A 26,154-nucleotide genomic window follows, 5' to 3' on the forward strand; every position below is an offset into this window, starting at 1 on the left:
AGAGAAAAGGCATTAGCGGCGGAGAGCATGGCGGGGGGGCCGGTGCGAGCCACCCCGCCCCCGCTCCGGGCGCCGGCTTTGCCGCGAGAGGGGCGCGCTCCTGCCGCCCGCTCCCGGCCCGCAGCGCTCCGCTCCCACCGGGCACGGCCCGGAGCTCGGCCCGGCGCCTCTCCCGGCACGGGCACGGCCCGGAGCTCGGCCCGGAGCTCGGCCCGGCACCGCAGTCCTACACGGGCCCGCAGCTGCCCGCGCCGGGCGCGGCTCCTCCGGCAGACGCGGCGCTCCCGCTCCATTGGCCGCCCCGCGGCTGCGCCCACCCCGGGATGGGAGAGACCCTCGCTCCCCTCCCTGCTGTTCCCTCCCGTCCCGTTCCGCCCCCTGCCCGATGCTCTGGGTGCCCTCCGGGTCTCAGCCGCTGCGACAAAGCCTCCCCAGCAGGCACACATCTCTGCAGAAACCGAGAGGAAGGGACACATGTTGGGGAGACGCTGCCGCGCAGCGCCCAGAGGAAAATACCAACATCTGTGATGGTGAAGGTGACAGAGTGTAGAAAAACGTCTCAGAGTAGGGTGATTCCAGCGTGGCATGTGTTCACAAAGATACACGGGAGTCTACCCCATACCCCTATCTCCCTGGGGCCATCGTACCCCCTACAGATACTCAGGGTCTGATAACTTGTCACCCAGATAAGCAAGGAGATGTTTTCAGTGTCAGGAAAACTATTCAGAGGGCTGTAAATATTTTCACAAGTGCATAAATAAATGCACATTTACTTGCACAGCATGCTTTTGCCACTAGCTTAAAAGTCATGTAATTGTGATGTAATTCAGCCATATAATGTATAGTGTATTATTAATTATTCATTTTATTAAGTAATTATTATTTAATGTACATTGTATTACATACAATGTAATTGTGACATGATACAGCCATACAAGGTAATTTTAGGCTGATGTGGTTCAGACGAGGCATTTTTGTGTCAAAATGTGCTGTGAACATCAGTATCTATGTAGCAGAGGTCTGTAACTTTCAGGTAGTGTGCCACTGAGAAAAAATGCCTAGTGGTACCACTCAGCTATTTAAAATTTAATTTCCAACAATTTGCAAGAGATCTCTGTTGCCACTCCAAGCTGCAGCATTTGTTCTCTCACACCCTGGAAGAACCCTAAAGGTCTACTGGAGAAGAGGGTGTCATTGCTCTGTAGTAATGGTGAAGTGTTTAAAGGAAGGGAGGATGGACATAAAACACAGAGGAAATGAAGTTTTATTTATCCCACAGAAACAAAGTTCTCAGGGACCTGTGTTCACCATTGACTTATGTAGACAAATAAACTAGACAACATACTTATTAATAGCATGATTATTGTTGTAGATAATTTTACTGGCAGATCTATTTCAGCTGGGGGACTTGAAGACAGAAAAGTTTCTCTATGGTAATAAAAGTGATGCCTGTATTTAGATAATAATCTGTTTTACTTGTGTGACAGCAACTTTTTTTTACAATATAGAATAAATTTTAAATATCAGAGACAGTAACACAAGCTAGAGTTCAATGTTCTAACAGCCAGTTAACCAACCTTCCACCCCCTCCTTCCTTCCTCCCCCCCCTTCCTTCTAGAGCTTCCCCTACCCTAACTTCTCAATTACCTGAAATAATAATAATAAAAATAGTTAATACAATAATTATAAATTTATTTTTATCATCATTCTAGTTAAAAGGGAAATTAGCACCTAAAAGTGTTAATCTACACATTGATATATTGATATATTGGGTATATGCTGACAAATTAGACCAAAGATCTTCAGAGGGACAAACACTTGGGTACTTGGGGTTTATCCATTCAGGTTCATGGGTTTTGCTCAAATTCTCCATAATAAATCTGGTTTTGGGCTATTAATATCAACACAAGTAAAAAATTATTTTGAAAATATTATGAACAATTTAAAATACATTGTCATAGTATAGCAAAACCAAAAATGTTTCACATAGATCCTTCTCTAGACAATTAGTAAAATAAAAAAAAAGAGAGAAAAAAAGAATAGATAGTTAAGCTGTTTTGTTGGGGTTATTTTCCTGTAGTTTTTCTTTAGTTTGAAGCATTTCCTTCTTTTCCCTAGTGGGACATAGCTGAACATTTATACAGAAGGTATCAATCTGCATATGTCCCAGAAAGTAGCAAACAAAGCTTGGGTCATCTTAGATAAAACACAGTAGGTGTTTATTGAAATTTTGAAGAGAAACAAGCAAAATATGTATTTGCATGGTTGAACAAACTGAAGTTGTAACAGCAAAATACTTGTAATTTGATTAATCAAATCTTTATGTCTGTCTGACAAAATATATATCAGTCTGTTTTAACTCTTAACATGGAAAATTAGTGTTTTAAAAGAAACATCAAATGTCCTTGAAAACCATATTAAAGATATTTTCTCATTCATAAGTTGAAAGTGATAGCCACAAAGGTGTTAATCTGGTCAAAATGTTTCTATGTTTAAACTGATGTACATAATTATTTCTTTCAGGATCAAAAAACAAGGTTGTCTAAGCAAGCAACCGATATATATCCATTTAAAATATAATTTAGATAAATAATATTTTATTATATGAAAAAGTAATTTTTTAGTATATGTCTTACTCTCAATGATGTAATAAACACAAAATCATAGTCACCTCCATATAAGTGGAATTGCAGTAAGAAAAACCATGCTTTGCATATAAAATTAAGATAAAACCACACCAATTTCCTTATGCTTTAAAAATTTAGTTATAATGTCTCTATTGCAGAATTATGTCAGTAAACTGCTAGTTTTGCCAACTTTAATCTGTATTTCATTCACTTGCTGGTTTTTTGATCCAGTTAGGTAAATGAAGGCAGAGAGATAGGAGAAGTCAGTTTTTGTGGTAGGTTTGTCTACGTGGGGACATTGCTAGCACAGCAAGGTCAGTCAGGAATGAGGAAAAGAAGTGAAACAGTCTAGCTAGAAAATCTGTGTCAACCACACCTCCACATAGTAGAAGTTGAAAAGTCTTTGTGACTTAGATTTTAGAGATTGAAGCATCACAAACTCATTCTAAATGAATCAGACAAAGCTTTGTACCCATTTTCCCTTTTCAGACATTATGAATAATATGTGGTTTTTTTAAACCCATCTTGCTAGATTAATGCCTTCAAAGATTCCTAGAGTCATGCCTTTATTTTCAAGAAGAGAAATGAAAGTTATATGAAATTCTAGTTCCTGAGAAGAGCTAAACCCCAGTTCCATAATTAATCAATAAAATAAATAAATAAATATATTTAGCATATGTTCCTCTCTGTTTTATTTTAAACAGTGTTTTGTCAATATACATAATCTTTTCAGTATATTATAAAATTAAGAATGAATTTTCTAGCTAGAATTCCTTTCCCTTTGCTAAAATTCAGACATAAACACAAAGTAAAGGCATTCAAATTTTTAATCCTTTAGACAACAGCAATTTTTCTTTAAACACAGTAAATATTACAGAAATATACTGTAGAAGCCCAACAGTGTGAAAGGAAATGGCAAACTCCTTATTCCTATTCTATCACAGGGACTGAGTGTTTTGTCTAATTTTGAAAACAAAAAAAAAATATTTGGTGACTCAAATCCTCACAAACACAAATCCTTTGATTTTTAGTTTATATCAAACTTGATTTCTTTGTTGTTTACAGTAACTTCTGAGTCAAAATCTGTATCCAACCTTTATGAATGCAGGTAAGAGAGTGCAATACAATCCCTGGATGTTTTAAGCGTATCTCTGATGACATGAAGCTCGAGGTGCAAAAGTGACATCAGGTTAGAGAGAGCAGGATTGCAACATCTCAAGAAAACATTTGATAGAGGAAGACTTTCTTCTGTCAGAATGGCAGTGTAGAATGTCACCAACCAAAGGAGCCTGTAATCAGACAACAACTCTTCTTTCAATGGTTTACACTGCAGCCCCACCTGAAAAATAAAAATTGAACATTCAGTATTTCCAGCATGGGTGTTCTTTGCCAGCTTTTCTGAGGCTCATCTGGGCCATCCAGGCTGGTTTCCACACACAGAGCCAGAATTTCCAGGCACCTCTGTGCTGGCAGAGACAATTTTTTGTCAAAGTCTCATCTACTTCAGCACTAAATCAGCAGAAAACTGTTTGGGCCTTACCACGTGGTTTGAAACAAAGTTTCTTATTCTTGTAAGCAGTGTAGGCTGCTATTGATCCAACAACCAGTATCACAAAAGCAGAAATTACAGGAGATGTAACTCCAGCTATTAAACCCGAATCTGTGGAAAAAGAAAGAGAAGGTTTTTGGTTTTTTTTCAGAGGCACCTAAATGGTTTGTCTTAAGTATATTGTCTACTAAAGTGTGCCTTTACCAAATTATGAAAATAGTTTGATGAAACTACATAATTAAGCAGATGAATAAAAATTGTGTTATATTACAGCTGATGCAATAAAAATGATGTCTTAAAGCCTAATTCATTATATGTACTACTTTATAAGGTTATCATTGTTTTAATATTTCATAAAGATCAGAAATCAATTGTAGAATAATGTAAATCATTTACTATACCTGTGTTGCCTCCATGATTGAAATGATGCTCCTCTTCTCCTGGAAAAGAGGGTGAAGTTTCATCAAAGAAACATTTGTCATACTGTTTTGAGAATTAATTCTTTACGCAGCAAAGTGTGATGTACAAAGGGCAAAAGGGGTGGCCCAACAAGACTGCAAGAGAGAGCAGCCCTTCCACTCCCCACTGACAGCTGTGCTGGCCAGGGGAATAACTGCTCAACCTCTTGACACTTCTTTTTTGGGGAAGAATGTTATCATCTAGTAGAGGGACCCTATGTAACAGGATACACCAAGCTGATGTACAGGAAGGCCAGTAGACTCCATCTCTTCTCTATTGCCAGACAATCAGATCATTTATCAGTAGTTTATGCCAAGATCTTAGTCTTGGTCCATCTATTTCAGCATGCCCCTTGCCTTTGGACATTCCTTGCTGAATTCAAACGAATAAAACCTGCAGGCTTCTGACATCTAAAAAATGTTTTAGAATATGTTTCAAGTTTTAGCTTCAGGCCCATGGTCTTTCATGAAGGATAATTAACCTAAATTAAAACAGTGGAGTCCAGTCCTATACCTTCAGAGACAAAAAGATTACCACAAAAACAAAACCAACCAACTCCAATCTACAGGTGCTAGGAGCACATTGCAAGGGAAATAGGCAAATGTTACCTGGTGGTAAAGGCTTTCCATCAAGGAGATCTGAGTCATCAAAACCTCCTGCAAGATAAAGATTGCAGTTGCAAAATTATATACAATGGTAACCCCTTCAGCTCCCTTGTCTACTCCTTTTCTAGCATTCTAGGGAGAGGTGAGGGACCTTTGAGATCCTAGCCTCGACATGGTGGGTGGGTACATGTCTTGCACCAAACAGTCACCTACCAAAATTCACCTGAAAGCTGAAGTATTGACATGGTTGGTCTCTATGTATTCTGTATCTGTTTTGGGCACTTGTGGATAAGTGGTTGGGCTCCCAGTAACACAAATACTTATATAATATGGACATCTTGAGTCCCAGTGATCCCTGAAGCAGAGAGTCAGTGGGTTCTTTCCAGGAAAGACTCCAGAAGGACCTGTCCACAGCTCAAGCATACCCAAAGTAAGTACAGGTACAGGGCGAAAGCCAGAAGAGATATGCCACATTATTTTATTTAAGTGTCTGGAACCAAATTCAAAAGTAATACAAGCTGCCCAGCCCCATCTGCTCTATGCCCCAGGGCCATCCCAGATGCATATCTCAAATTGATATGAGCACAGGTTTATCTCTGCCCTGTGGCTTGGTGTCAAATTTGAGCCTTTGCATAGTTCAGTGTACACACACCCAAAATGAAAACACAAACAAGATTAAATGTTAGTCTCATGCCACTTAAAATGCAGTTTCCCACATTTTGAACAAATAAAAAAACTTTATGGTACCAACACTAACATTCAGAAAAAAGCTTTCTCAACTCTGAGATAGAAACAGTGATTACAAAAGGAAGATGTGGGAAAAGGATGATAAAAGCTACTACTAGAGAAATAAGAGATTAAAGTATTCAAAATGTCTGCCCTGAACAGCTGATTGCACTACATTTTCTCAATAGCAAGCAGTCTTACCAGAATTGCCATAAGTTCCTGGGCGTGGTGGAAGAGGTGGGTATAAAGGTTTTCTTGAGATGTCACCTGTTGATAATTAATATTGCTAGATGACTGAACAGGCAAAACTGGGAACTTTAAATAAAAACATTTTATACCTATTTCTAATTTGTCCTCCCATGAATTAATAAAAGGATCTTTTCAGTAGTTAAGGAGATTTAAACACTATATCAACAAATAGCTAGCTGCAAAAACTGACTTCAGGGAATATTTTCAAAAGAAGAGAAGCATTTACAAAAAAACATTGAGGGAAAATATTTTATTTATATCTGGCTAATGCTAAAATTGTTTAAAGCTGATAGCTGGGAGGCACAATGTGTCACTGTGGGTGCCAGTGGTGCAGTCAAAGCCAACAGAGAAACTGGTGTTCTAGGCTGGGCAGGAGGCAACAGGTTATCTCACTGCCATCAGCAGGTTTTAATAAGGCCTGCAGATTAGTTTCATCTAACAGATGCTGAATTTGTCTAATGCATAATGAATTTTCTGCTCTTGAACAGTGCAAAATGATCTCAGACTTCAGCTTTGATGTTGTTTAGAACTTTGTGCTAGCATTTCGCCTTAATTTTTTGCCAAAGGATTAGAAACAGATGCATTGGATAGAGTAGGAGATCTGATGACTAAAAGCAGTCTCCAAACTGCATATACAATGTTGAAGAGCTCACTCAGGTCAAAACCTGTCAAATTTAATATTTAGGGTTGCTGCTCTGTGTGTATAGATCAGTCTTCTCTTGACACTCTTTACTCAACCAATTCAACCAGGTATTCAATTGTTCTTAAAAATGCCAGACAATGCATTTTATTCTGCATAAATCAATATTAGGTCGAAAAAGTCCCTCTCTTCAAATCTTTCACCTTCCAAACATGCCAGATGCCCATTTGCTATGTTTTCTTCTTGCCTAGCTGCTAAATGCATTGCTTGTGTTTCTGAGCACCATTTAGGTTCTGATCCAGAAAATTACTTAGGTATACAATTAACCTCAGGTGAGTTTAGCCCACATCCAATGGATTTTAGGTAGAGTCATAAAGCTTTGCTGAATCTGACTCTGCCCAATTAATTACATTCAGCAGAGGAAGGACTTGCTCTGTTCTAGCTCTGTGTAATGAACTAAGACTCACTGTGGGACAAGAGCAGAAAACCACCAATCCCATATTTAATTTCTATCGTGGTGCTGCACTTAGTCTTCTCTAAGCATAAGAGGATATATTGCATGGCATAGCTGGTGAAAAAATAATGTCTTCAGAAATACTGATAATGAAATACATAACTTTAACCTTATTATACCATGTATGAAGGTCAATTAAGAACCTGAACTGAAAATGGATCAAAGAAATAAAAACCAATGGAAATATAATTTTCTATCCTTAGAATGAAAAGATTTGGTTTAGTTAAGATAGTGAAGCTATTCATTAATACTTTAGTCAATATATTTAACCTATCCTCTCATTACAGCATTCAATAGAAGCTTGCTGGAATGGAAGAATTATTACAGGGAGGAATAAATGAAATTATAAACATGGGAATTATTAACAAAATTAGATCCAGCTTTGTAAAATGTGGACTAATATATCATTGACACATAGGCCTGAAGTGCCACAGGGGAAGGTGGAAGTAGGAAAAGAAACCAAAATATAAAAGAACAGTCACTGTCTAAGACTGAAATGTGAGCAAACCAGACCACTACTGCTGGTTCAGAGGTTCTGTGCAATTGGCTGAGAAGTAACTTTTCTTTTGTGTGGCTGTGATTAAAGTGGAACTCTAGGCTTTGCAATACTAATTGCATTTTGTGTATCTGCAGTATTCAAGAACCTTTCTAGAGTACTTCACGTCCTTGGTATATCTCTAAACATACGAACTAAAATCTGGTGTACAAATTCCCAGCCTCAAGGATTTCATATGTCAGCACAGCACAGTACAGTACTGTGACTACTTCTGAGGTCAGGTCTGGGTGTTATGGGAATACCTGAAAGTTAAAGGCATGTAAGCTTAACTTCTTCAAGCTTAAGCTGTATTCACCATTCACCATTTTGAAACATTTCTTCCTGAATTTCTAATATGCCATCAGCAGAGCTACAAGAAGCTCAAACATTCCATCCAGTGTGTAGTAGATAGGGACAGGCGATCGGAAGATTTTCGGGATGTGACGGAAAGAAAGACCCCCTTCCCCCTCTCCTCCTGCAGCACGTTATCCATTACCCCAAAGAATGTAACCACACCTAACCCAGTAGTTTTCCACTCCTGACTAACCCTAGAGACCCTACCAAACCCCCCCTGATGTAGCAGAGTCCCCCAAGACTATTTAAACCCATGAGATAAGATAATAAACGCTTTTGACCGTCCACCACACTGGTGCCTGCGTGTCGTTGGCCCGAGTGGTCCGGGCGAGACCGGGCTGCCGTGCTGTTCCTTGCAACCAGGTCACCGTTGCCTCCCATGAAGGCAGTGTTACCTCTGATTCCTAATCTTAGACAGGCTCATTTTTGGTAGCTGGAGAAACTACGGCCATCACCTTCTTCAAGCTTCTCTCAGAGGACTGCACCCTGAGCGACCACAGCTGAATGGGCAATGTTTGCTCTCCCCAGCCACGCCTGGGGTGCTCTGCCACGGTGCAGCAAGCCCCAGATAACCTCAGCTCATGCAAGGCAGGGCAGCTGGAAGCTCCCAGAGGCAGCTGGTGACCAGGTGCTGTCCCTGCTCTGCATGACGGCCTCAGGCAGAAGGGCTGCATGTACATGAATTATAATAACTCTCATGACCATAGCACCTCCTGCAGTACTGAAATACCTTTTTTACAAATTAGTCAACGTTCAGGAAGAGACTATGAAAGAAAAAAATCCCCTCGTATTCAAGGAAACAAGGCAGTACTCACCCCCACCAAGAGCATCTCCTAAATGTAGGTCATTGTCTAAAAATAAATAGGAGGAAGATGTAGAAAAGTGAGTTACACGCAACTCTTGAGGGAAACAAAATGTTATTTTCATTAGAATGTGTACAACTGCATATTTGACAAGCACCTTTTTCAAGTCAGTGCCACAAATTCAAATAACACATTTCTTGAAAACTGACTATGAGTCACTCTAATTGACAAATAGCAGAGTATTTTCTACTCAAAATACTAAGTTTTTTTCCTGTTTTAAATGATGTCAAAATAAATCTTACAGTTGAATCAAGATCAATACCTCTTTAATATACAAAAATAAAATTAGCTGTCTTATAATATGTAACTATAACCATTTTTAATAGACTTCTTTTGATGCCTTGTGAAGGCTGACCTAGAACAGAGACAAGACAGAGCTAAAGACTAAAGCAGGTGTTTATTAAGAGGCCTGGATGGAGACACATTGGGCAGCAAAATGCAAATGGCCACAAAAAATGGACAACCAGTCCCGGGGTCTCACACTTTTATAAGTTTTGGTCCATTAGCATATGGGAACTAATGTCCAATTACAGCTTTAGCCCATGAAGTCCCATCCTTCTTATTTTTCTCTTTTCTGTCCATCACTGTTTATGCTCTTTGGCCTGAGATCTGGATCGGCTGTCCTTGGGTCCCCAGCTAGAGAAGGAATTTTTTGTCTACCTAGTCTGTGAAGAGACCTTACTATCCCCTAATAAAAAGCCTAGACTTACACACTAAAGCAGAACAGAATCTGAAAAATATAAAAACTAAACCTGAGCTATCATAATTATTAACATTTATGTCTGTGGTTAAAATTGGTATATGTATTCTTGGCTCAAGTAGAATTTATTGAAGTACTAAAACTGAATATCCATTTCAAGAGCAAATACTAGGGAGCAATAAACCTACTTGGGGAGATATTGAATCAAATATCTATGTAAGGGTCACAATGACCCCTTCCTTCAGGCAATTATATACACCTGTCTGAGGCTGGGAGACTGTCTGTTTTTATTTGCTTGAGCTATAAAGATTTTTAGATCTAATTAAACATCCATATGTGAAATTTACCCAGTAATTCACCAGGCCATGACCATTACCCAGCACCATACATGTGTCTCACTTTGTATCTGGTACAGAATCTTTCCATGCAACAAAAATTTGTCCATGAGCTGCAGATGGGTAAGGAGAAACTGTTTCTAACACCAGGTGTGGATATGAGTATTTGGGTGGTATTTTAAGAGGTGTATGGAATGATGGAGGGTTCTGAAAGAAATACATTAGATGGTATAACTCCAAGAATCCCTTTCTTGATGCACATATGTGTGGAGTGGTGCAGTGAATCAGAAGAAAAGGGATAGCAAAACCTATCTAAATTTTTGTAACCATGCTTGTTGCCACAGGCAACTAGATAGACTCTCAATTAAACAAATATTTTTTTCATTATAGATGTGTCAGAATTCCTGAAACACAGGAAAATCACCATGCAGAAATCTGATTTCTTCTGTTCTTTATACCTAGGAGGGTGGGAAGCTGCTTTTGCACACTATCTAGTCTCATCTGGGTAACATCTCAGAAGTGCTTTGATGTCACCAGGAAATCTGGCAGGAAAAAAATAAACAAATTCATAATACATTACTTGGTTTTTACTTGTCAGGAGTAGGTCCTCCCTGTGTCTGCCCAGCAGTGTTGCATTTTAAAAATACATTTACCTGTCAAAAGTTAACACTGTAAGAAGCAATAAATTGAAAATTGGATTCAATTTATTATTGACATGAAGAATTCAGGAAAAACACAAATTCTTCTCCGGAGGTTTCATATAGAGATTTGATGCAGAATTGCTCAGGTTGATATGAATGTAATAAAAATGGAAATGCATGTGTGTGTTGGGACCACAAAAACCAGCAAAATGTTAAAAGAACAGATTAAAGGTTAATGTTCCCAGCAGTAAAACTGAGGAATGTGTTGTTTCTGTCAAAAACAGCAGGCCTATGCTCTGATGACAGCAGAGATGACTTGTCAGCAGACAAAAAGCAGAAAGGCATTCTAAAACCAAAGGTTGCAGCATATCACTACTATTCTGATTGTCACCCAGAAAATAAGTCTGTGCATATAGCCTGTGAACTCTGAACAAGTAAAAAAAAATATATAGTAGGCAGCAACCTGACCAAGGGTTCAGAGACCCTGGAGTGAGAAATATTATGAGGCAAAGGACCTCTCTATCATACCTGATTACTCCTAAAGGATATAAAAGATCTGTAGATTCTACTTGTAATTTCTGATCAAGAAGAAGCACAGAGACAGGATAAGAGCTCAGCACCTGGCAAGCTTTGTCTCCTGTTGCACATGATGCTCACCAGACCACCTAAGCACACACATCTTGGTGCTCGTGAGCATGGGGGTGTGAGGGTATGGCTGAATTAAACAGAATGCAGGAACAGTGTGAGTGGGTAAACATCAAATTATGTTGAAATTTTGTAGATAAACTTTACTTTCCATTAATTTTTCATTAACCATGAATTTGCTACACTAGGGAGATGCCTACAGGAGAGCTCTAGAGGACACATCCTGTAACAGGCATCAGCTGAACAAAAATCTCAGTGAGCCTCACTTCTGAAGGAGACATAGAGGAAATCCTGAAGTTAGGATGAAACATTAAGCAGATGCTAGAACATATTTTTGAACATCCTGCACTTTCCAAGTCCAATAATTGATTTGTAACACTGTGATCTTGGGTTTTCTAATAAGTTTTAATAGCTTTTTTAAACTTTCTGCAATGCTCTGTAGCACTGAAAGAAACTCTGAAATAGTCTGGAAAACATGGGGTTCTTCCTGCCCAAAAATTAGTGAAGTGGATTTGGTTAGGGTAGATATTCATCTGATGTTCAGATCTCTAACAGATTTAGAAGTCCCTAAAAATAAAAATTACTTTCACCTGACTGAGGCAGCTTGAGTGAAGATATTGGCACCCTAGGCTACCTTTAAACATGACCAAGGATACAGTATTTTAGGGCACAATTCAAATAACTTGAATTGTTTACATTAGGATGGGAATAAATCCATATTTAGCGTAATATTTTAGAACAGACAGATGCTTCTAATCTAGGCCAGACACAAATTTTGTTTGCCAAATGAAGTGGGAAGGAAGAATGCAGCCATTAAAGTATACAATAGCTACTACTTTCACAAAATACTCCCCCTGTATGTTCAAAGAGGGAGCCGGAAAATTGTATGGGAAATGTCACTAATTTCATGCACCTAAAATCTTATTTCAAAATTTGTCCAGAAAAAGACCTGAAGTTGCTGGGTTTTTCTTATCTAGCATTATTTTCCAAGCACTTTGTTTGGTAGACAGAAAATTATTCAAATGCGGTTTAGGTGAAAATGAAAAAAAATCTATGTTGTCATAAACTGTTCCATTACAAATGCAATTTTGTTCTTGTTTGGAATTTGGATTTTTTCAACGTTAACAAGTGTTCATTGGAATTCATTGTTTGGCATTCTCAGGACTACAGCTCTCCACTGTTCAGAGCCTTTTTTCCTTTCTGACACAGGTGGTTGTAGCAATCAATACTAGATTATATGAATCAAATACATGGTGAGAAGAAAGAATAGCTCCAGCTTTGTTCTGATTCTTTTCCAACTCTGTTATCAAGCACCATGAATAAATATACACAAAAATAAAGATAACAGGGAAAAAAGTAGAGGAACAGTTAGCCAATTTTAGCAAAAGCTACCCATTGTTATACTCCACAGGGAGTTCAGAACAAAAAAGGGTGAAGAAGGCCTTCAGGAAATAAAATACTATCACTAGACAGCCATGCTCAATTTCCTCATTGGAAGCAGTAAAAACACGTAATTGATAATTATCAAAAGAGCACTTATTTTACTTTAAGAAAACAACTGTCATTCACACATTATCTCAACTAAAGCACAGCAGCAAATATTATAAAGAACCTCATATGAAAGTTTCCTACAAATACAATATCAGTTTTTTGAACCATTATTTATTACTCACTGAACACAGGTCTTGTTGGTCTTCGGATCACTGTAGGCTTCCTGGTAATTATGTCATCTGTTGAACACAATGACATGCCAATAAACATTAACAGCTTCAACTTAACAAAAGCAGGTATGTGCAAATGTAGAGAGCTGCAGAGATTTATTTCAATAAATCTTTATGTACCATATCAGAAGCCAAAAATGAAGGAATATGATATATAGTTTTCAAAGCTATTTTTTTTGTTTGTTTGTTTTAAAGGAGATTTTTCATTTCATGATAGAAACATTGAAATTTAGCGTTCTTTAGTTCTGTCAAGCCTTAACAGAAATAGTAGCCACTTCATATTCCATTCCTCAAGGAAAAAGACTTAAGATTTATTATTAGATGTAAATGCCATACTAAAATAAGGATAGAAAATTTACATACCAGGGTGATCAAGGGCATCAGCTAAATCAAAATCATGTTGACCTAAAAGGAATGTGACAGAAGACACTAAGTCAGCAGGCAGGTTTCCATGATCTCCAGACCTGAGTGCTCAGTACAAAGCCAGAACACCAGTAAAGAGGCAAAAGAAAGACCCATCCAAAGAGCAGCAGGCACAGAACAAGCTGTCAGCTATCATCCCTGCACAGCACAGTCCTGAATGATTGTGAGAGATGAGCTCATTTAATCCAAGGAATTTATTTGTTCAGGTAGGCCAAAGAGAGGCTGCTCACTCGTGTTATCATATTCAACTGCTGTGCAAACACCCCCTGAAGAACACAGGATGCCAGTTAGAGAGCACTGGACTGTTGCCAGGAGACAGCTGAAAGCAGCATTCAGCATAATACTTGTGAACCAAAATCATTAGGTGAGAATTTTTAATATCTTCATTATTGTTTTACTGGTTCAGCTTAGCAAGCAGCTTTAGTGTCAAGCCTTGTGATCACTTGCAACAAAAATCAACAGTTTTTTAATGTAACATGGGCCATAAATAAAAGATATTAAGAGGTGTTTATCTAATTTAGTTTCCTCTGTAAATTAAAATATCTGAAAATGGGAGAAAAATTCTTCCTGTTCTCCGTTAGATGACAACAATATCTTTGAATGCCACAGCAGAGTAATTAGCATCTGTAGTTTTGAAGTGAGCAGGCAAGGAAAACTGGAAAATATTTAAAATGTATAAACTGAAATAGATGACTTTGAACTGAACACACATGGTTATTCATGTGAGTTTTACTTTCAACTCTAGAATCTGCCACTTTCCTTGTAATATACAGGCTTCATGAAACATGTTTGCAGAATATGTATCCACTGGTTTTCATCCTTGTGTTTGCATTCCGAGCATAGGATCAGCCTACACAAACCCACAAAAAGTCGTGACATGCTATGACTTCTCTAAACAGAAATGCATTACTGTGCTCTGTCGAGTAAGCCTCAAGCTGCACTTGATCTGCATATGTTTATTATCCCTTCTAAAAGGCTTAATACCTAACTGTTCATTAAGGAGTTTTTCTTGGCAAGTCTTGAACACTTCACAGCAAGAAAGGCATCACTGTTCAAGTGAAGAAGCTGAGGAACAGAGAGAGGCTGCCAGAGGTTTGTCAGCACAGCAGTGCTCAGGGTTCAGCTCAGCTCCTTCATCTTGACAGGTCCTGTACATCTTCATGGCATTCTTCTCATTAATCACTGTTCCTGAATAATAGCTCTTGCCTGTGTCAAAGAGCTTCCAGAAAGATTAATGATCAGTGGTGAAACACTGTGTGATCTTCAAATAACAGTCAGCACAGGAATATAAAGTAGAAATGTTTTGATTCCCACAAGGATTTTAATGTAAGTCTGTGAACTTAATTATAGTTGGGGTCTGATGGAAGAGATAAAACAAGGCTGGAATGCAAAGTAGGAATGGCTTCTAAAGCAAAACTGTCCCAATAAAATATTAAGAGAAATATAAGTAAGTAAAACCTTGTAACCACAAGACTTTCCCACTAATGTTAGCAGAGTGGTAAGTTATCTATTAATTATTTGATTTGTTCTTGGAGTGTTGCCTCACCTGGCCACCTCTCCCTCCTCTGCCCTGGCCCCTCAGCCAACATTGCCAAGCCCAGTAACTTTTGGGTTGGGTCTTCAGGTGGATAATATTAATGGAATTATAGAACCACAGAATGGTTTGTGTTGGAAAGGACCTTAAAGACCATCTATTTTCCACTCTCACTGCCATGGGCCGGGACACCTTCCACAAGACCAGATTGTTCAGTGACATATTCAACCCTGAACACTTCCAAAAACGGGGTATTCACAACTTCTCTGGACAACATGTTCCAGTGCCTCACCACACTCATAAAAAAACCCAAGTCTTCCTAATATCTAATTTAAAACTACCCTCTTTCAATTTAAAGCCATTACTAAAACCATAATCTAAGACTCTAACAGGTTTTAAAATATTAATCCATTAAATACATGAATCTATAAAATAAACAAGTTGCTTCATAAGAACTGTTTGAGCCCTGAGTGCATCACCAGCTCTTACCATCCCTGAACTTCTGCCCATGGGCTGTCACCCCAGCCATGGAATCCTCTGATCTTGATGCAGACACGCTATGCACAGGCAGACATCCTGGCATTGCCTTGACTTATATATGGTCAAAGTATATTTTTCTGAAGCATTTCTTCAGTGCCAGGAGTACAAGCAATATAAGCTTGACAGTCCTTTGATTTTGACCTCTGGCAAAATCCTCATTTTTGATCAGCATTCTGAGTATTGGAGGAGCCTGTCTGACCTGAACCTCATTGCCTCAGGATACCATAATAAATGGCTAAAACCATTTCTTGTTGGAGTGAGTTATCAGGAATAATTTTGCAACCATAATCAGAATAAGAGCCAGGAGAAATAATTTCGTAGTAAGGAAGAGCCGCTGGCCAAACCAGCTTCTTTGTTACAGGTCATGACAAGCAGGAACTAACAATACAGAAACCAACTACCGAGGTCCTAATGCTGTAAAGAGAATGTGACAAAATCATCTTGCAAAGAAAGACTGTGGAAAACTTTCAAGTAGAATATTTCTTTGAAGTTCAGGAAAAATAAAAATAGAAGGTGGAATCGAATCAGATATGAAATTCAAGCACGATGATGCAGATGCTTTCAGTAGCATGAGAATTAAAGCAAAACAATGGACTGAAACGTTTACTGACACCTACCCTTCTTCTACACAATACCAACATTTCCCCCTCCTATTGTTATGTTTGTTCTGTTGTGGAAAAGGTGTGAAAAGGCAAAAGGTGTTGTTTTGAGACTTCAAGGGAGAAACAGAAGAAAGCTATAGAAATTTTAGGAAGAGAAAAATGAAGATTGAAAATCTCCTTCAGCAATTATTCAGATTGATTTTTTAAAAAAATATTTCTGATTATAGACCAAGAAATAAAAAGAAAAGGACACCAACTCAGAATGACTGCTTGGGAGTAAGACAGAAATCCACAGTGAAATCTCTTTGACTGCGTAGATATAAACCTTGACAGATGGGCAGTTTGTATGAGGACATCTGTGCATCATGGTAAGTTATACTGCAATAAACCAAAAGTCCTCTGCCTGGACTTTGATGCCAACTTCCTCTGATAATAACATAAAATGACCACAAGGAGTAAGATTTTGTGGAGCAGAATTTTAAATGCTCATTGCCATTCCTGAGACTGCTTCTAGACATTTTTAAGAATCTAACTGAAGGAGAATAGTTGGTTTAATAGCAGAACAGCTCAGACTTTACCTACAGCATGGTTGGTCTAACAACAAAACCACATTAGAGTCTCAGAAAATATTTAGCTCAAGACGAGCTGCATTCAGAGAACTCTGAAGATAAATGACATGGGAAATAAATTAGTGAAGCTCTCCACAGAAAAAAAGAGACTGAAATAAATTAATTTTCCATATAATCTTTTTTTTGTTTGCTTTTTGGATCAGCTTCAATAATAGAAAGAATTGGAAATATACTGATGATAAAGAGAAAGGAAGAAATTTTAGTTGGGCAGAAAGAGCTTTGTTCCACTGGGTTTTTTTTAATTGGTTGAGAGTTTTGAGTTTGTTGCTGTTGTCTTTGTTGTTTATTTTAATCTGGATAAAGTTGTGAAGAGATTTAAATGTGCAGGTGGTATTATCTCAGAGTTATCTCTGCTATTACTGCTTTTTGGCTAGTATGATATTTCTTGGCATTACTTCTAACTTTTCTTCTGGGAGTATCCCTGTTTTGACAAAGAAATAACATGACTGAAATAATGTTTTTTGTGGGTGGTCCTCAATGACTTAGAGAATTTGAGAAAATGCTTGCAAAGTCATGTCCTCAGGCACATCTGCATTTAGTGTTCATGAATTTTGAATATTAGTTTTCTGAATATGTGACCCAAATATCCAGTCACTAAAATGCAGACAGTAGCATCTTTTGTCCATGGTTTAATTTGTTCTCTAAATGTTGACTGGATCCACCACCCTTTAACCATGTATCTGTTTGATCACATGGGTCTGAGGTCCTACAGCTTTTGAGTTGAATTTATAAGGAACAAGGCTGGATTCTGAAGGTGAGTGTTACCAGTTTGTCATGACAAGAGCAGTCAAGTTTTCTGACAAAACACAACCAGGACATCACTCTGCAATTTTCAAACTCCATATGAACACAGCTTGTGGACCTTAAAATGACACAGATAAGGCAGAAATGAATATTTCTAAGTGATGATCAGGTTATGTGACAAATGAAATTAACCTCTCAGGCTTTTAATATGCAGAGTCTAGTATTAAAAAGGAAGCTAAAATCCTAAATGAGAAAAAATGAGCTAAAATGAGAAAATGTGTACGTTTCTGGACACACACCTAAAAGGCATATATGTACATTGTGTTAGATAAGTAATTTTATCATTAAGATGACTAAATTAATTGGTTTTTGGTACATTGCCAGTAGTCATATGTTTGGGATGAGTTTACCTGTGTGACAAATAAATTAGAAGCAACTAACTTCTAATTCAGAGCCAGATAGAAAGGGAGAATAAGTTGATTTTACAGTATTTAAAGACTTGAACAAGTATGATTTCTTCAGTGTAATTAAATAGGAATTGTTTTATTAATACAATGTGCTTAAAACATTATGAAGCTGGAAGAGACTGAGAAAGAAGTCTGTGACTTAAAAAGGAGAAAAAAAAAATATAAAAGGGAACAATATGTTACCAAAATCACTCATGAGACTAATTTTATGGGTTTCTTCTAGTTGAAATTTTAAGTAATTATTTGTACAGACCACTTCTGTTTATAATACCATCAAGAAACCTATTTACTCCATTATAGAAAATAGGATATATTTTCCCATGCATGGGACTTAGAGCATAACCATGTACTGGTCCAACTTTGTTCAGGAAGCAATTATGTTTATTTAAATTGTTTAAATCTCCTCATTTCTGGGAGAACACAAAAGTTTATGCCCCAGAGTGGACACTCTGGACAAAATCTCCATGAGCAGGTACTATTTCTTTCATGTAATAGCCCCATGATCTGTATTTCCTGATGATGTTTCTGTAGCTTGTTTTTCCATCAAGGACCTTTAGTTTCATAAACAATGATTGCCATTACAACCCCTTGATGCTGGGGTGGAAAATGAGTATGCTTTAAAATCTATAATTAAGATCCAAGGTCCAGTATATGGACCACAACATGTGAACCTGATTATTGGCTTCATATTTTTTCCTATGCCACTTCTGGTTTTAGTTTAAATGCAGGGGAAATGAAAAGAACTCTTTTGCTTATTCATACAGGAATATATTTAAATAATTACCAGCAACTAAGATGCACTAATAAAGTAGGAGTGGCAGTACTGCTTTAGCTCTGTGCAACACAGTCTCACCAAACACAAAGAAAAATCTGTTAGTTCTATTATATTTGCCTTGCTGTTCAAAGGTAACTGATGTTCTTTATGATCTGATATGCCCTGCATGCATAAAATAAAATAGATATAATTTTCTGTATTTTGCTAGAGAGTGAGTACAGAAGAAGATGGTGTGTGCTGTAAAATTGCAAGCTGAGCAAAAGAATTGGGATCTCCCATGAAGGAACAAGATACATGTTCCTGTGCACGTTACTCAGATTTTCAGCTGTCATGAGGCAGAAGAGCTTAGCCCACGGTGTAGGCTCTTCATCCAAAGCTTCTCTCTGTCACTACATGTTCATGAAGCTGCCAGCCCTTTTCAGCCATTTGGTGTGAGAGTCTCAGGCTTAATGATGGCCACATTGATGGTCTCTCAAACAAGAGACCTGTGTGAGTATTCTGACTGAAATCCCTAGTGTGGCACAGACAACAGCTGTGCTGGGCTCTCGGTGACCATTCACTGCCTAGGTACCAGCTGGCTAATCCCCACTTTCTCCAGTGGGGAGATGACAGAGGGAACTGAATAGGTGGTCAGAGAGATGCCAGGCTTTGCTGTTTCTCTTGCTCACATAATGTGTTTTAATGTTCCCTTTCCCACTTTCACACCAGGTACTCTGGTAAAATGCATGCAAAAGAGCTCTTGACCTTCTACATGCATAGTTCCTAGATCCTTCACCACCGGTGTGATTAGACTGGGATTTAAGGAAGGACTTCAATTTGTCTGCTAATCTTATGCCAACTTACTTAATGCTTTTCTGTAGCATTGAAAATATATTGCTGCAATTTAACTTTTACATGACTTCTTCACTAATTAAAAATCTATTTTTAGATAAAATCTATTTTTTACATGCAAAGTTTATTCAGTGGAAGTGGGACTTATATTTTCATAACCCATCCAATCTTTTTCTTTCAGCTGGGATGGTGTATTTGGCTTCAGAAGATAATGTACTACAGGTCAGTGTTTTTAGTATTTTCCTATAATGTTCATACATGTCAGCCTGTGGAAAGGAAAGAAGACTCTAATAAAAATTCATCTCTCTCTTCCTACTATGAGGCAAAATGCCTCAGAAAGGTCTATTTTTATTGATTTCTAATCTTGAAAGAATGCTGACATTTATTTGTTATTTATTACCCTCAATGGGATGGAAAGCGTTTGATAATTGAGAGTGCAATAAGTTAATAATTCATACTCAGGCAGGTTGGTCACTGCTGCCAGGCTTGCAACATGGCAGCAACGTTTGAAAAGTGAACCTGAGAAGCTGAGTAAACTGCAGCAGTTGTTTTCTCTTAACAAGCTCTGATATTGCAACAGTTCTGCTGTTGTTAGTGTTTCAACCAGTTCAGGTATGCGGTTTTTTCAAACTGCAATTACATCCTTAGCTGATAGCACTGATGTGCCTGAGGATAATCACAGTTCAGGTCTTGGGAGTGAAATAGTTTTGGCAGCCAGCAGAAGAGAATTTGTTGCCTGTTGAATCCGTAAGTGCTTCAGCACGTCCACAGGGACCTCACACAGAACAACAGTGATACATGGGGCAGTGTATGAAAAACAGGACTGTGTTTGTCATCGCTCCCATTCGGTCTTTTAACGCCAGTGAAAACTACATTATTCATAGAACTAAATCACACAGGGTCTCAAATTCAAACTGGTCTACAATTTTATCCCCACAAAGTGCACAGCTAATAAACTGAGACTACAACTGATACAACTGAGTCAAAAGCTTTGTAAGCCTTAGCTGAACAGAGGTGCATGGTTTACTGACTAGCAACAAATGCTGTTCCCTTTACCTGTGTACCATTCAATACCTGGTGGAATAAATGTAAAGCATCTCAGACACACCAGTCTTTGCACTGTCTTTGTTACTGGCTAAACATGCGATCCATGAGTCAACTTTAACAACCATGGATATATAGATTATATCTACACTGGGAGCCTGAGGAGCATGCCAAGCACAAGGTCTGAGGGAGGGTCTCAGTTGCTTTCCAGGGGCCTCCCCATCTAGGGGAGGGCCCCCAGCTTGCACAGCTTCCCCACTGCAGGTGTGCACACAGGTCTGTGGCTCAGACGGGACCTATGTTTCAAACAGATGCATGATCTCAGTTCCTGGGGAGCAAGGTGAGTTTTTTCTGAGCAGATCTTAAATGGGAAGTGTAGACACAGGCAAGCCTGAATTGCTGAAAGCTGCAGGAACTCATGAGGGATGTCACCGTGAAATTCAGTGGAAGAAGTTTCTGTGAAGTTTATTTCATTTGGATTGAGCTAAAAGCCTCACAGACAATTAGGTGTTGAAGCTCAAATACATAGGAGTCTTCATGTAACATACCTAAGCCTGGAAGTCCCAAAAGCTGGAGCATAGCTAAAAATGGAATACTGCAGTGAGCATATATGTTTCTGAACTGTATCAGATTTCACTTTCCTTGTGCAATATGGTTCTTGGTTCTGTTATACTTCTGTCAAGATATGTCCATCAAGGTAGTCTAGCTAACTAACTCAAAATAATTGGACATAAAGGAAATGCTGGATGGTAAGAGGAATAATGTCATCTGGTCTAGCTGTGGTGGTCCAGTAGATCATGGATGCTATCACAGAGTATTAAAATTTAGAAAAAAATTAAGCTGCCTATAAAAGGGCAAAGGGTAATAGACATTCCTTTCATAAGCACTTAGACCAGCTTTTTACCAGCACAGCCAAGCATTTCTTATATCATGTCTTGATTGGGACTGAGAGGAGGTTCTTGTAAATATCCCTGAAACATGGTGACTACTTTGATGATAAAACTCAGTGGCTGTTGCCACAGACATAAAATAATTGAGTTTGCTTGTCAAAGGGGATTAAATATTTTCCAGAGTCATAAGATTGTGCCCAAAGCCCACAGCAACTTTCAGCAATGACTTCTCCCCCAAAGCAGAGCCTAAAGTGGCACTAAATTAACATATGTATAAATGAAGAATGATTAGGCTGACTACGCTTGTAATTACAACAGTAGAGTATATGCAAATTGGCTTGCTCATGCTCAGGTTGTCTGAACAGAACTATTCAACATATGACAGTTACAGAACAAGAAAGTCTGCATGCCAAGAGGTGAGAGGCTGCATGAATCACCACTGCTCTCAACACAATATGCAGGCCAGCACAGTCCTACTGCTCTGCTCTTCCAATGCCATGCTAATTGCTGAAGACCTCTAAATAATTCCTAATTTGTTAATCAAACCATTGAACTAAGTTAAGATGAGGGGTTTTTCACTGCCCATCATTGCAAGATCTCCTAGGGACTTTGTTTAAATCAGGGGTGGTGGGAGGATCAGCAGCAGCAGCTATTTTGGAACTAGTGATTAATGGTTGATTTCTTCCTGCAGCCAACACTGTAGTAAAGTTACTGCAGTATTGCCTAATATACAAAAAATAAAAGGTTACAAGTACACCACATGACAGATGCACACAAAGATAATTCTCTTTGTTTTGACACCAAGAAAAGTTTTAAAGAATATTTCGCTGAAGGAAGTTATGTTTGAATATAGTAAAATTACTTAGTATGAAAAGACTACATTTTCCCTATTGCTATTCATTCATCAAAAATATATACAAAATTAATTCAATTCTTAATTAGTCCTTAATGAAAAACTATGCTAGTGCATGGAATACATTTACTAAGGTAAATACACTATTAGTTTATAATTATTAAAGCATATGCACCAATATTAAAGCATGAATACCTTTAATCTGAATCAAAATTTGTTTTTACAATAGAACTCATAGTTTTCAAAATATTAATAAATAAGAAAAGCTTTAAAACAAGAAGTCATTATTTGCCTAATGATCTCGTTGGAAAACTCTAAGTTTCCATGCAAGCTCTCATTTTACAGTTTCCATTTTAAAAAGTTTATACTCAAGCCTCAGCTTGTGAATCATTTTAGGGAATTAACACTAGCAAGAAAATAAGAAATTATAATAAACAAACTTAAACTAGCACACCTATTATGAACAATCATCCAGGAGACTTCACCAGTATCTCTTTAGAAACTGGCAAAGTACATATAAACACTTTTGAGTGCTTCTCATGAAAAAGTAGCTCCAAAAAAAAAAAAAAAAAAAAATACTAGCAAGCATTTCCAAATAAACAAGAGTCCCTTTCAGGGGCTGGGAGCTTAGGTTTTTGGTTTTTTGGGGGTTTTTCATTTTTAATAATTTAGTCTTTGAAATAACCCAAGGTAAAGGTCACTTACCTCTTACATGGACTAGAAGGAAGCTAAGCCACAGAAGAAAAATGCTTCTGAATTTCTCCATGCTCTTTTATGCAGTGCCTTGATTGCACCAGCTGGTTTTTTCCAAACAGTGACAGTAGATGTTGCAACTGCAGTGTCAAGGTTTGTGGGAGACACTTGGAATCAGCAGCTCTGCCCCAAAAGGTTTCTCACCACCACACCCAAGCTCTGCAAGAGAGAGTAACAAAAAAAGGCAAGTAACAAAAACAAGCTACCCTGCTACAGCCAAGCTGTGAGCAGCACATTAGGTGCCACCTGTGCTCCAAGAAACTTATTTATCAGCCAGGCAGGAAGCACGGAGTGCCGGGGAAGCAGTGGTAGCACCCAATGGGGAGGGTGCCCGAGCACTCTGGATCCACCTCCTTCCCAGAGGGGAAAGCCAACCTGTTTGACATCCTTGCCTCCAACGTAGGGTGTGGTGCTGTGGGAGCTCGGGTAGCTTGGACTCTGAAGCATGCTTGAAAGAATCACTGACATCCTTTGTCCTCAAAGCAGCATTTTCCTGCCTATTTTTTGGCTCAGCAACAACAGCTGATAAAAGCAATCATGTCAGACTTAACCCCTCAGTCAGGCCACCAAATTAAGGAAATGGATGGAGGTTAGGAATCCACTTTTCAGCAACTTGGAATTGGCTACAGAGGGATGACGAAAAAACCTAGTTTTATAAATATAAAATGTGATGTTAGACTACTGAACTGAAGCATGCTCCGCTCCCCAGATGCTTATCTTCAAAGGTAAACATTTCCCATCATGACTGCTTCCATTGATCTAGATTGTTAGTGTTTTGTTTGGGTTTTTTTTTTTAAATATAAATATCCATGCATATCCTTAGTCAGATAGTGCTGTGATCTATCTATCCATATATGGACTTACTTTTAAATTACTGATGTGATTAAAATCCAGTTTTGTTATAGCATCATAGCTATCTCAGGCATCTCTCTAGCAAACACATGTGCCTACAGTCTTGTTCTTTGAACTGGATTGCAGTCATCTCCTTGGTGCCCAGCACCAGCAGGGTGATTGCATGCACCCTCCCTTGTGCTGGGGGATGAGCTGCAGGGGGTTTTGTCAGAGCTGTTTTCTCTAGGGCAGCAAACAGCTCAGGACTCTGCTACCATGAGTGGCCAATCTGAGCCCTGGTGGTGTTGCTGGGTGATTCAGTCTGATGTTGCAGCCCCCAACTGCATTTCTGTTGAGTTACCCAGAACATACAACTGAACTCATGTTTTTGTGTTAACTACAAAAACCAGATGCAACAACATAAGATGGACTGATAGAACTTGGTGGTACTGGATCCTCAAGAAGCTTGATGTTCAGCTGCCTCCCTCTCCCTTGCCCAAATTTGAACTAGCAAAATGGTTTATAAAGGTCTGGATTAAAGCTACTAATAGAAGCTCTAAAGTTCAATTTGGATATCATCATTCTCCATGTCAGGGCCAATTGCTCAGTCTCAGAAAAGTTAAGGATATTTAAGCCTGAAGAGGTGACTTTTTCAGTCAGTTAAAACAAGAACTATACCATGAAATGAGCAATCACACAAATCCACTGGTTGTATGTTTGTTTTTTTCCAGAATGCCAAAAGCAGGCCCACATGTGCTGATCTTCATACAAGTAATGAATTTGCCTGAAGGGAACAGGAATGTTGGCAAGGTTAGGTACTAGTCCCAGGCAGGTCTGAACAGCTTACAAATGTTCAGTGGCTTTACTTCAAAACAGTTTTTCCTGCGAGTGAAGTCTTCCCAAAACGCATTGTCTCACCTGCCTGCTGATACAACTTCATTGTGCTATTGAACATTCTCAGATGATGTTTGAAGACGATGCACATCTTGCTCAGTTCTTCTGAAGCCAGCTATTGCCCCGTCTAGCTCAATAACAGTATGAAAGTGGGTGGCACTGAAGGAGTGGATCTGGTGTAGGAGTCAGGACTTCTTGAATGCCTATCCCCCTCCTGTTCTTGGGAGCATTACAGGAACTTCCTAATCTCAATGTTGTCAAAAACATACAACAGCTTTCCCAAGATAGCAAGTAAAAAATACTGTATATTACAAAGTAATACATGAGCTAATACCTGACCATAAATAGCAGTTTTAGCACTTGAAAAATCATTGGACCATCCTTTTCTGCATAAGGAAAGCAAAGTTCTCTCTGCTATTCAACTGACAAGGTGGATGATTGCCTGTTTTTTCACTTGTCTTTTTAAGGAAAACTCCAATATTTTAGAAACTCAAATGGAGGTAGAAAAGGAGTCAGAGTATCTGTCTATTCCCTACATCACATACTTTTACCTCATCAGGCCTCTTTTAGGGGAGACAAGCTAAAAGGGAACAAGAGTTCAGTCACAACTCATGACAGTGTCAGCCACATCTTCCTAGGGGCAGAGGTCAGACATTGCTCTCTTTGGCGTGGGGTAACCTGCTGTATGTGTCTATTGGAGATGAAAGAACTGAATTATACACTAGAACTACTTGGGAATGCCACTAATATCCTACACTGCTCATCTTTTTTAATGAAAACAGAAGTACTTTAATTAAAATATTGAAGCATCCAGTAATATAAGCCATTAATTTAAATGTAAGCCAAATCCACAAGTGAATTGGTGATTGGGAAAACTGTGGGTTTGCTCCATTTAAGTCCTTTTCCCATTCCTAATAATCTCTTCACTTCTTTTAAATGTGTCTTTATATCTGTGTAACAGAAAAGAGCAAAAAGGAAGTAGCATTTTCAACTTGCCTCTCAAGTAAAAACACACATAAAACATCTGTTTGAGATGGTGCCCTAAAGTAATAAGTGAAAAAAAAAAAAAATAAAAGCAACACAGAAAAGCAGCCTTGAAAGTGCAATTCAGCCCAAGATATACTGAAAATTGAGTGCACTAAAATGTTTTTCTTAGCATTCAAAATTTGGCACAGATACTG

The 26,154-nt window shown here is 38.5% G+C and overlaps 1 protein-coding gene across 1 annotated transcript; it reads right to left on the minus strand.

The window, feature by feature from the left end:
* Positions 1-3,872: 3,872 nt before the first annotated feature.
* Positions 3,873-15,703, minus strand: XG (Xg glycoprotein (Xg blood group)). Its single transcript, XM_077790886.1, has 9 exons — positions 15,610-15,703; positions 13,527-13,634; positions 13,116-13,172; positions 9,074-9,109; positions 6,168-6,233; positions 5,244-5,291; positions 4,578-4,616; positions 4,168-4,287; positions 3,873-3,966 (listed from the first exon to the last, which is right to left on the minus strand). Exons 1-9 carry the CDS (start codon positions 15,701-15,703, stop codon positions 3,950-3,952), a joined length of 585 nt encoding a protein of 194 aa, XP_077647012.1. The 3' UTR covers positions 3,873-3,949.
* Positions 15,704-26,154: the final 10,451 nt, after the last annotated feature.

Source organism: Lonchura striata, chromosome 2 (genome assembly GCF_046129695.1).
Source record: "Lonchura striata isolate bLonStr1 chromosome 2, bLonStr1.mat, whole genome shotgun sequence".
In the NCBI taxonomy this organism is placed as follows: Eukaryota; Metazoa; Chordata; class Aves; order Passeriformes; family Estrildidae; genus Lonchura; species Lonchura striata.

What these genes read in the sequence shown, in the direction of transcription:
- XG (XM_077790886.1), bottom strand. Translation starts at nt 15,703, where the DNA reads ATGCCAGGATGTCTGCCTGTGCATAGCGTGTCTGCATCAAGATCAGAG. An exon ending in AGGAACTTATGGCAATTCTG is followed by an intron (nt 5,292 to 6,167) that starts GTAAGACTGCTT and finishes TTTATCTTGCAG; the next exon opens with GAGGTTTTGATGACTCAGAT. An exon ending in CAATCATGGAGGCAACACAG is followed by an intron (nt 4,288 to 4,577) that starts GTATAGTAAATG and finishes CTTTTTCCACAG; the next exon opens with ATTCGGGTTTAATAGCTGGA.